Source organism: Clytia hemisphaerica, unplaced genomic scaffold, assembly GCF_902728285.1.
Source record: "Clytia hemisphaerica strain Z4C2 unplaced genomic scaffold, Clytia hemisphaerica genome assembly, whole genome shotgun sequence".
NCBI lineage: Eukaryota > Metazoa > Cnidaria > Hydrozoa > Leptothecata > Clytiidae > Clytia > Clytia hemisphaerica.
In genome coordinates this window covers 163,295-175,636 of record NW_027103640.1, presented here as the reverse complement: position 1 = coordinate 175,636, position 12,342 = coordinate 163,295, and the positions used below count along the sequence as shown (strand labels likewise).

At 35.6% G+C, this 12,342-nt stretch overlaps 2 protein-coding genes and 1 long non-coding RNA gene across 3 annotated transcripts; 2 read left to right on the top strand and 1 right to left on the bottom strand.

Annotated features, from left to right (window-relative positions):
- Window positions 1-360: 360 nt before the first annotated feature.
- LOC136802853 (farnesyl pyrophosphate synthase-like) lies at window positions 361-1,869 on the bottom strand. Its single transcript, XM_067059615.1, has one exon. It carries the CDS (start codon window positions 1,813-1,815, stop codon window positions 751-753), a length of 1,065 nt encoding a protein of 354 aa, XP_066915716.1. The 5' UTR covers window positions 1,816-1,869; the 3' UTR covers window positions 361-750.
- A 681-nt stretch (window positions 1,870-2,550) lies between these two features.
- Window positions 2,551-4,245, top strand: LOC136802855 (uncharacterized). The gene is made up of 2 exons (XR_010846067.1): window positions 2,551-3,622; window positions 3,906-4,245. It is a non-coding gene; the product is annotated as an uncharacterized lncRNA (long non-coding RNA).
- A 6,108-nt stretch (window positions 4,246-10,353) lies between these two features.
- LOC136802849 (serine/threonine-protein kinase ULK3-like) lies at window positions 10,354-11,958 on the top strand. The gene has a single exon (XM_067059610.1). The coding sequence runs from the start codon at window positions 10,398-10,400 to the stop codon at window positions 11,802-11,804; it is 1,407 nt and encodes a 468-aa protein (XP_066915711.1). The 5' UTR covers window positions 10,354-10,397; the 3' UTR covers window positions 11,805-11,958.
- The last annotated feature ends 384 nt before the right edge of the window (window positions 11,959-12,342 follow it).

Genomic DNA, 12,342 nt, shown 5'->3' with positions numbered 1-12,342 from the left:
ATTTGAAATAGACTTTAGTCACTACTTTTAAGAAGCCTAGTGCAGTGGATCTAACTCTATTTTTAAACAGAAAATTAGGCTGAACAGAGGAATTTCAAAATTTCTAACTCTAGCCTAATACTGAAACACTCGATTGGGCGATTGGGACATAGAGGTATGCTTCTAGCGATGAAAATGGCTTTTCCAAATAAACTTAAGTACTTCATCCAAAGACTTTCACAGTTATTTGACAGAGCAAATCATATTATATCTATTCATCATTATTTCACAAACAGAAAAACAAAACAAAATTATGTCTTAAAAATTAGAAAGAAATAAAAAATACTAGTGATTAATCTTCAAAGAGTGTACACAACTTTTATCGCGTAAAACAGAATGATTTTAAAAGAAAATTGTTTTTTCAATTTTCGAACAGTTTATCACCATGGTTTATCGGTAAAGTAAACAATCAGCACCTACAAACTTTGAACATTATTTTCAATATTCCAAAATACGGAAGCAGGCTGAAGCAGACAGATTTAAATGATGCCTTTTCTCGGTGGTGTAGTTTTATAAAAATTATCTACTATTTGTATCTTTAAAAACCAAAACTAGAAAATAAAATGAAAAATATGAATTATTTCTTATTATAAATATTCAAATATATAAATCCAAAAAAATTGCTTTCAGTCGGAAAAAAAATACTCTTAAAATGTGATATAGTTGCTAATAAGAAAACTCTCTAAAACATAAAACAAAATCCTGCTAAGTCTACTTTTGGCGTTTGTAGATTTTCATTACAAGAAATAAGAAGAGTTCCTTCGGGAAACCATTTTCATGTGATTGAATCATTTGACAAATTGATTTATAACTTTCCTCCTCGTATTCGGAGTAGACTTTCTCTAAATTTAATTCTTTATACAAGTCTTTGACAAATCTCACGCATTCAGCGTCGTCTTTCCCATAATTTTGTTTCAAGATCTCTCGTTGTTCAATTGTGGCGATTTTCAGTGCTTGAATGATAAGCCATGAACATTTAGCATCTTCAATATCTCGACCAATTTTACCAGTCACTGCAGGGTCACCATAACAATCAATGAAATCATCCTGGATTTGGAAATACTCACCCAGCTTCATTAACACTAATTCGGCTTCTTTAAACATTTTGGGATCTGTGACTCCAGCGATATGCATTCCCAAAGACACTGGTAGATAAAACGAATAGTAAGCCGTTTTATATTTCACGATAGCTTTGTATTTTTCCTCCGTAAACAAATCAATACTGAATTCTTGATCGATCGGTTCAGAGGCTAACATATCCAGCTCTTGACCCATTGCCGTTAAATAAGTGATTCTATGAAAAGTTTTGTAGAGCTCAAACAAATACGGCTGGTCCTTAAAATGTTCATCTATAAGTTTATAAATGCACTGCTCCATAAGATACGTATCATTAATTGAAACTAAACCCACTTTCTTGTACCAACAAGGGCGGCCGCGTCTTAATTCCGAGCGATCCATGACGTCATCGGCGATCAAGAAAACAGCTTGAAGAATTTCAATACACCAACCCAAACAAATAGCTTTCTTAACTTCATCCTCAGACGGGCTTCCTTTTCGTAAGAAATCCACTGTGCAAATGACCATCAAACCACGTGACTTCTTCCCATCAAAGGTGTTATATTCCAGCGCTTTGCGAAGACATCCGGCAGCCTGTTTTAACTCAGGTAATACTTCGTCTTCGCTAACCAGCTCGTTGACAATCTCATTAAATGAATCATCGAACTGTTGACGATAGGTTTCGATCTTTTGCTTCAAATCACTCATAGATTGTGCCATTATTGTTGTAGTTTTATGCTTGTTTGTTGCTTTTGTTTTGGTTTATTTTCTAAGGAAATAGGAGAGAAAGATCAGTAATATGGGCAAATATGAAACTGCTGAAAAACAGACAAGAAGATGCTTATACTAGGAAAATTACAAAATGTTCTTTAAATCAAGAAGTTAATTCAAAAAGGATTGCCCATCCTTCCTTTACCTGAATATTTTCTACAGAAAAAGAAAATTTACTGCTGAATATTCTTTTTCTAAATGTTGATTAAGCATTTAGCCTGTATAAAGAAGCCAGGATCTTAATGTCTCTTTTTATTCAATCTTAATATGGCCTTGCACCAGGTTATTCCTAGACGTTTATTTAACCATGTTATTTAAAAGTGAATCGATTGTAATTATTTTCGAGCTCTCAAAATTCATAATATCTAAAATAATTGTTTCTCTAGATCTAGATCAAAAATTACGACTGCAGAAATCTGTGGTGCCAATGCTCTGACGATCAAACTATTTTCTGTTTTTAATCGATTGTTTTTCGGGCTAAGTAGAAAAGAAGATGACGATGAAATTATTTAATAAATGTTTTCACTCAGTATAACTGCCACAGAGCAGCAGTTTATATTTATTGTTATGTAATTGTGTTTATTTGTAGTTAATTAGGTTTATATACTTTTATTGTTTGCTAATAGCTTTGTACATTCTAATATCTTAGGAATAATAGTGTCTCTTGTGTATTGTATATGTCTTGTAAGTCCCTTGAGACAGTTCATTGTATGTTTCTTGTTAAATGTTCAGTGAATTTCTACGTTTGTCAGAAGTGTGTTAATATTGCTGTGCTGTCAGTGTATGTTAGTGTAAGTAGAAAGGGTTTTTAGTAAGTATATCTTATATCTTATTTCTCGACTTTCTTGTACTTCAACATAGACTTTTGTATATAGTTTCTTTAAACTTGTGTTCTGTATTTGCTTTAAAGCCGTTATTCACCAGAATACATGCGTCTGAAAACCCAACCATGTTGACTCCTTATGTTGCCTAATATGAAGATTGGACGACAGTAACACTCAGGGAGAAAGAAGCTGAAATGCGTGTTTAAACTTTGATTATATTTTAACGTGGTGAGTATTCAAGCTTTGCAAGTTAAGAAAAAGAATAATTGCTAATTCAGTTGAAAAGAGCCGTAGAACAGAAAGTACCAAACCACCCGGGGTCACATTTTTGATACTTCAACTTAAAAGCAATTAAAAACTGTTAAAGAATCTATAAAACGGAAAAATATGCTAGTGTAAACCACAAATATAGTCAAAGGGAATAAGTAAACAAAGACCAAAAGGAAACAGCTGTGAAAACTATCAAATACTGGTTTTAATTCAAACCGATAAGGTGTGAGACAAACAGGTGCCAAGGTGAGAAATCGAGATAAATCCTATGTAAAAGTACTTTTATCATACCTTATATAGAACATCATAGAAAAACATTAAAAGCTTTTTTCCAGCTAAAATAAAGATCACTTCAAAATTAACGATCAGTTGGACAGGTCACAGTATGGGTATCAAAATTCTTGCTTTTTTTGCAATCGCTTGCACCTTGGGTGTGACTCTGGTCGAAGGATGCGGGGGCGGTAGACGTTCACCACCACCCAAATGTACATACAGAACTTGCCATGCAACCTATGGGGGCTGGGAGAGTGATTCATCCATCCCAGCTGGACAATGCCGTAACATCCGCAGACGAGTCAGCCACAACTACCAATCACATACACGAAATGGAGGATGCCCAGCTTCTCAAACCTGCTCACAAAGAGATCAAGTCAAAACTAGATGTAAGTGATCACTTCAAATGTTTATGCCAACAAGCTTTTTTCTTGAAAATCGGCATGATAAAATTTAGGATAATTTAAACTGGGTTGCGTTAATCAAACTTTACTGATTATTGATAATGCCTAAAGCGTGAGGTGCCTGGAGCCTGGGTCTTAATGTTGAATCAATTTCATTTTCTTAAAGAAACAGACATTTTGACGTCATTCATTTCTGGTAAACTATAACCCAGGCTCCTCTTGCATTAAGGGTTAATAAAACGTGTATTTTTAATTAATTCACTTTAAGGTCACTGTGCAATTCCACGTGATATTGGATGGAGTGAATGGCATCAAGTTCCAAACAGCAATCCCTGTAAGAAGAAGAGAGTCATGAACCAAGCCTTCAGCAATCAATTCAGAGATGGAAGCTGTCCACAATTCCAACACAAAATCGAAACTGAAAATTGTTAAACAATGTGATGATTTCACCCATTAAAGAAATATGAACTGATTATTTTGTCTCAAATACCTATATTCATTATGTTCCATTTATTTTAGAAATATTAAGCCTTAAGCTTTTGATTTATTTTAAGTAATGTAAAAAGAAGCCTTGAATTTGATACTGAAAAATACAGATTTTTATAAAAGAGGTTTTTTTATTCCTTTTAACCTTCGAGTACTGTATACCTTTTGAAGTTCTAGGCTTCTGCTGTTTTTAAAATCTCTTTGTTATACTGTTTTTTAATTTTCTTAAAGAGAATTTATCATCCAGTCAGCTAATACATTCTTGTAACAGTAGAATATGTAGGTATCCAATCGTATGTATAACAAAGTCTCAAGAAATTAAAAGAATCTATAAGATGAACAAAAATACCTAAGGAGAAATGAAAAATAACAATCGCAAAAACAATTTTTTGATGTGAAAATATTGCGTTTTTCTCTCAAAAAAGACAGTTTAGGAAAAATTACGAGCGTACGTACTTCTCCTCAAGGACCCCCCCTCCCCCTCGTATGCTTTTGGGAGTACCCCCTCCCCCCTCTCGAGCGTACGTACTTTTTGAATGGTCCTAAAGGTAGGGTACCCCAATTGGGGCCCCAATTGGGCTACCTATTGGGGTACCCATTTAATTTACAGACCAGAATTAAATAACCGAAAATTTGTGGAGGAAAGTCATTTGCTAAGCCAGGAATTACGAATCTAAAAAATATTTTAATTAATATTGTATAATGCAGAAGATATTCAAAGATACATATTACCATGTGGTCAAAGCACATGGTGTTGTATGAAATAGAGCTTTGTGAGGGGGTCGTATATGCATAACATGCATAATATCAATAACATCATTATGGGCAACCTCAAAAATAAATAACAACATTACTCGGCCTATTGAAGTAACTCATTATGTTATTGTGTACATAATAGATTAAAAAATTTTCAGAAATTTTATTCTGGTCTGTATTTTTTTGAGTAAGAGAACATGGCGCCTGACCATGATAAAAAAATAGTAGACTTCAGTAACTTTGGGAAAATGACTATTGTGACTTAAAAGTTTTTATGGCAATCTTAAATCTGATTTTTGTAAATGATCAATCGAAGGTTGTAGCATCATTTTGTAAAATTTAGGGCAAAAAGGGGTACCCCAAGAAGTAGCCCAATTGGGCCCCATTTGGGATACCCTACCCTTTAGGAATACCCCAGAAAATTGGTTAATTGGGCTAAGATTTTGTTTTCCCTCCGAAATTATTATCTCAACTGATTTCACAAAAAAAGAACATATCAAGTAGTCGACAGGTCTTTTGAAGGGCGTTTATTCAAGGAGGTATTTAAAGAAGGCGGCATTTGTATGACTTTTTCAAGTCGCCATGATTTTTTGCATTATAATCCAAGATTAATGGGAACTGAAAAGATCTAACCTGACATATATGCGTACGCATTATGCCCACACCCCCTTTGATATACGTTTTCCATTAACCCCTCATCTAAAAAATTAAAGTGCAAATCTTCTGGTAAAATATGAGTGTCACATTTAAAGCATTAAGGGAGCGGTCATAAAGTATCTACTAGGGGGGGGGTGGAGGATTCTAGGGGGGGGTTCGAAATTTTTTTCGAGGGCTTAGGGGGGGGTTCCAAAATTTTTTTTAGGGCTTAGGGGGGGGTTCCAAATTTTTTTGGGAAACTCAAGAGAAAACTCATAATTTATCTTATTGCATATATGTACATTTCCTAATGGCATTATTTGGGCATCATCGCCTTGCCCTTTTGGTTTGTAACATTGAGCTAGGCGACGGAAGTAGATTAGTGGCTCTCACAGCTCATCAGGGTGGTTTGAAAAAGTACTTCTTAAAAGAAAATTGTCAAAACGAAGTGTCTTTTAGCTAAAATGGTGGTGAAAAATATTGAAATTTTCGCCCGTCGGCGCAAACCATGGTTGCGCCTCCTTAGCATCTGCTAATGTCAAAACACCTTAACATTTCAAATTACAAAAAACAAATTCCAAGTTTCTTGACTCAAAGATTCCGGGCGTTACTTTCAACGATACTGCTCTTACAGTTTAATATTTTCACTTAATAATGGAGGGCGCAAGTAAGGACAGAAAATACCGGGGGCGCCAATTTCATAGTTTGCACCCCCAGAAAATTAAGCCAGATCGCTACTGGGGAAAATAAGCCGTATTTTTTTCCAAATTTTACAGAAGCTCAGAGAAAACCACTTGATGACTCTTGTCTTAACCCTGTTATACTTTAACTTAACAGGGCTAAACTACTATCTCCCTTACCTTATTTTGACATAAAAAACTGTCATACAAACAAATAATACTCTTTGTACCGCATCTGGATGAATTCTTTTTCACGTAAAGATTTTCTTAGTTGGGGGGGGGGTGCGAAAAAAATTTGGGCCTTATGAGGGGGGGTTCGAATTTTTTTTTGAGGGCTTAGGGGGGGGTGCGAAATTTTTTTTGGATTTTTCAAAATATCCTCCACCCCCCTCTAGTAGATACTTTATGACCGCTCCCTAAGCAGATAATTATGTACACATTATTCTCTTTGCATAATGTCGTTTATTATTTCATTTCATGAGAGCAGGACAACAATTCACTCTTTATTCTCTTTCACACGATTTTACATGCAAAAAAGGGCTGAATTTTTTTTTTTGCATACATACATTTTCATTCGACCCTCCCCTCCCCCCTGCACGCAAGAATACGCTTTTGATAAGATACCCCCACCCCCCCCCCCTTAGTGCGTACGTACTATGTGGATGGCCCCTTTTGGCCAAAATATAGCAAAAACATGACTTGAACATGCCCGGGCCAGTTAGGGTTATGTTCTGGACTTTTTAAGTTCAAAATCCCAAAGTTGCCCAAAAAAGCTTGTTGGACCCTGATAGACAGAATTTGGACTCTGAAGCAGTGAAAGACTAAATTTGGACCCTACCAGCCTAGACTAAAACTTCCATATCAGGATTAGAAACTAAGCTAGCCGTACGTTTTTTTCACTCGCACTTTACAACTATAAAATGTTTGCACAATACATTGACAAGAAACCCCTGTGAGAAGTTTATATAAAAAACTGTCAAATTTGTCATTTAACTCCTGAGAGAGCACTTCGACTTGTCAGGCCTTGATTACACGCTAAAGTAAAAAAAATCCACACATATAAACAGATAAGTGTTTGAGGTCAGGCAAAATTTCCAGGAAATAGCCTATCCTGCAATGCGTTTTCTCCTCCATAGATCTTTTCTTGGGAAGTTGTTCTTCAAATTAGTTTTTGAGGTTGGGTCAGTTCAAATCTTTCAAATTTAGGTAATTTTTCATAGTTTTTTTTAATGTTACTGTAATTTCATTAAAAAGTGTGGTTTATTTTTCAAAAAATCCCTTTAGAAGTTTTGCAGCTCATTCTTCTATTGCTCACAAGGCAAGTAAACAATAAAGCCCTTTTGCAGCATAAACTTTTGATACTAAATTTGTCAGAGCAGAGGCCAAACTTGATTTTCATACCTTTACCAAAATAACCAGCCCCTGAAAAGTGGTGAGGACAGGTGAGGAATGCATGTAAATGAATCAACACTGTGTCTGTAAGAGTTTGTGAATTTGCCACCCTGTAGATACAGTCAGTGCTGCAAATAACCGCCGGTGACCAGTAATTACAAGTCATTTGGTAGTTTCTACCGGTCATTCTGAGGCTCAGTTTTTCATTTTGCTCGTTACACTCGAAAAATTACCGGCCAACTGAAATTTCCCTATTTGCAGCACTGACAGTCGCGTTTAACCGTAGCATACTAAGACCTTGCTGTAATCTTAGTATACTAGGATATAACATCTATTATAACATCTTTTTAATATTCACTTTACATACGTATAGTCATACATAACCTTTCAGGCTGTCAGGGGTCGCCCTCAACAATGAAAAATGCCTCTAAACAAATTTTTATTGACCAATTAATAGGTGACTACCAGGCCATTTTTCATGCTCTTTTAACGTTTGTAATCGGATGCTACCCCCCTGAAATTACCAAAATTGGTAAAAACAGTCTTTTTAGTGGAAAAGCACTGAAAAAGTGCCCTTTTTGGCCACCAACAGACCCTGCCTTGCATTTCTAAAATATGGCCTGATACCAGAATGGGACCATTGTGTAAAGAACTGGTCTACAGGAACAAATTACTATTTGGTCTTGGTCTACTCGTTTCAGATTGAAATAATTTTATCTCAAATATCTTAGACTGCAGTTAAATCATTTGCGAAAAGAACCTGTACAATTACTTAGAGGTAATTCTAAATGAAATTAAAAAGACTTCTACAACTCTCACAAAGTCTTCTTCAATGTACAATGAGAAAATTGTCATGCTCTTTTTAGCATTCTAAGAACAAAGAAGACATCAATCTCTACTTTACTACTTAGCATTAGCAGTGGGCTATAGAGACTTTTTTTTTCAAAATTAAGTTTGCATAATTTTTTTTGGTCCGTTGGGACCCAAATAACACAAATCTGAGATATTTTTTGATTTTTTCAATTTTTGACGGTTCTCCGGCCTTTTTTATGCCCGAAATTGGCTAATTTCAAGCATTTTTGCCTGGATAAAAAACCTAGAACCTGTTCTGTTGGTGCTACCACCCTCAAATTGGGCTTAAAATATTCCTTGGAAAAAAATAGGATTAGAATAAAACAATTATATACCTCTACCATATACATAGACTTCAAATGATTAGGTATTTAGGCCAACCTTGTAGGCATGATTAAAGAAACGATTGCCCCTGTTAGGTACATGATATTTGACCAAATCAGTCAGTCAGGCACATCCTGGCAAATGAACGGGGTATTTTTCACTTGCGATGGGTGGCAAATGCAAGGGGTCGAAAACAAAAGTGATGTAATAGCACTGAATACCCCATGCAATTGAACCGGGTTGGAAATATTTTGCTTCATTTCAAAGAACTGCATAGATGAAATTTTTTTTCCATGGGTCAATTTTGTCTTCGAAGATTGAAGAAACTTTTAACGAAAAAATAAAGTTCCCAGTTTTCTTCCTTTTTTCCCATTTTCAGTTTGAAGTTCATTTTTATTCATTTTCACGCTTTTAGCCTGAGACGTCCTATCTCATTTACACTGGGTGACGAATACCCCATGCAAATGCTCACCCCGTTCATTTGCCAGGATGTGCCTGACTGTCAGTGCTTCATTTGTTTGGAAAGAGGCGATCACACATGGTGTCATCGTTCCGGCTTTTCATTAGTCTAGTAACAAAAAAAGGATGTCAATCAAAAATGAATGTCGAACCAATCGAATATAATCGAAACCAATCGAGAAGTGATTGACAAAATCAATCGAAACCAATCAAAGTGATTGGTCGAAGTACAATCGAACCAAATCAATCTTGAAATGATGTAAAATCTTTGATTGATTTTGATTGTAACTTTTCGATTGACATCTCCCTGGCTAATATGAGTCAAATGGATATCTCAAGAGATTGATAATGGCATCTGATCTGACAACAGCACCTCCTTTTGCCTTTATCCTACTGTATTTTGCCTCAGTACCTCAGTGTCCACAATTGAAGATTGCGTAGCGGGTGGGGTGGGGCACATCTGCATCATCAAAAGCTAAAGCTTCGCAGCAGGAAAAACCTCATCACTTTATACACTTAATGCAGGGAGACCTCCAGATCCTTCCTGTAGGAATATCATTTAAGAGCCTCAAATACAAACCAACCACCATCCCTGAGCATTCAGCATTAATACACCTTTCCCGTAATTCAAATTTCTCAGAAATGGCCCGGGAAAATGTGCGCTCCACCGTTGTGTATAAAATTGTTTGGGAGGCAAAAAACGCGTTTTTGCCTGCGAGGGGTTAGGGAAAGTGGGATTTGAGCCTCTAACTTTTGACAGCGACCTTCTTTTGGCAAAATATTTTCAGGGTGGTATAATATCATGAATAGATTGAACATACTAAAATTTGAGGGGATTTTGTTCGACAGAACTTAAGAAAAGCTCAAAAAACCAACTTTCCCTAAGGGAACGCAGGCAAAAACGGGTTTGTTTACCTCCAGAGACCAAACGGTGGAGAGCATCAAAATAATGCGCGCGCATTAGTTTTACGAATTACGGGAAAGGTGTATTTGTCCTTCATCCTTGCTGTTTTGGTAAGTACATTTTGATCGTGTGGATACCCAGTGATCATTCGGCTGGTCAGTAAATTTGTTGTAAATATTATGCAGTGTCAGCAAATATCGGAAAAATGTCTTACGTCATTACACCATTACATCATGTTTGAGCGAGCGAGTCTTCATAACAAATAATCAAGATGGCGGCCTCCAGAGAAACTACCTTAAAAAAGCAAATTTTAAATTTTGGCCCTCCAAAAATGAAGGACTTCGTTCTGACTGAAAAGCTTGGTGAAGGATCGTATGCTTCTGTATATAAAGGATACAAGAAAGGAAATATACGTGAAATAGTTGCGGTAAAATGCATCAAAAAGAGCAGTTTGGGGAAAAAGTCAAGTGAGAATTTGCTCCGTGAAATCGAAATTTTGAAAAGTTTAGACCATGAACATATTGTAAAATTAAAAGATTTCCAATGGGATGAAAATAATATTTATCTGATTCTTGAGTATTGTAGTGGTGGAGATTTATCCAGCTTTATCAAAAAATATAAGAGACTTCCAGAAAATGTTGCTAGGAAATTTTTGCGTCAATTGGCTCTAGCATTGCAGTATATCCGTGAAAGAAATATTTCTCACATGGATTTAAAACCACACAACCTGTTGCTCGACTCAAAAGATAATCCCACCTTGAAGGTTGGAGATTTTGGTTTTGCTCAGCACATCTTAGACAAAGAGGGACGAGATAACTTGAGGGGGTCGCCTCTTTACATGGCAGTTGAAATGTTTTTATCAGATTCATACAATGCATCTGTTGACTTGTGGTCTAGCGGTGTGATCTTGTTTGAAACTTTATTTGGCTCTGCTCCCTTTGCATCTAAAACTTATGAAGAATTAGAGTTGAAGATTTTGTCAAAAGATGAAGTTGTTATTCCAAGCACAGTTGTGTTATCACCAAACTGCAGAGATTTGCTTTCCAGACTTTTGCAACGAGATCCTGAGAATAGGATAACATTTGAGGAATTTTTTTCTCATCCATTTGTAGATCTTGAGCACGCTCCAAGAAAAGAATCATTGCAAAAAGCTATCAGCACAGTGACTGAAGCTATAAAATTTGATGAGAAGAAAGATTTTAAACAAGCTATTGAGAGGTACTGTTCAGCATTAGAATATTTTATCCCTGCAATAGATTTTGAAAATGACAGAGACAAAAAAACAGCAATCAAAGCAAAAGTAAATCAATATGTTACAAGAGCAGAGCAATTAAAATTATATCAAAAACAACTGGCAAAGAAATCTTTAATCTCACTCACAAGACAACATTCGATTGAGAATTATAGAGAGATTTTGCCTGGTTTTGATCGAGCCTTGAAACATGCAGAACAAGGGGAATCGTTGGATGACGAGAGCAGATATGACGAAGCCTTACAAGAATATTATAAAGGAATCGAATTGTGTATTTCTATTTGTGGAACACTTGACAAATCTAGCGAAAGTTATCGTGTTGTGAGTGAGAAAACCAAATCAATGATGAAACGTGCTGAAGAACTAACACTATACAGAGACACTCTTGCAAAAAGGCACTCCCCTTCTGCCTGTTGTATTCAATAGATTTTTTATAAAGAGATTTAGAATTTGTATTAGGTGTACAGTTTTAATTATAAGTTGTCCTAATAAAAAAGAAAATAGTTGCAATGCATAACAAACAAACAAATTTTGTAATGATTTTTATGACATGTTTTTGTATTTTATTTTATAGTCAGTACAGTATGTGGCCCCCAAAACGGCGATCAAATTTAAAATTTCTCTCAAAGCTAGAGGAAAAGAGGGTTTTACAAAAAATTTTTCTTTCATGAAAACATTTAACAATCCTACTTTATTCCCGACAGTTCTTTTTCCAAATTTTCAATTTCAACAATATTTTTCAATAGCTTAAAGATAGGTAGCTTTTTTCTAATGGCCCCCAAAACGGAGGTTGCAATTTTAGCGATTTCTCGAGATATCTTTAAGATATTAATACAAAATTTTGACCATAGTTTTGAAATGTGATTTAGAGGGTTTGGCATAAATTTGTTAGATAAAAATTTTTCATATACCCCCCTGGGTCAAATGCAGGTTTGGGGCCCCCAAAACGGAGGTGTAAGTTAAA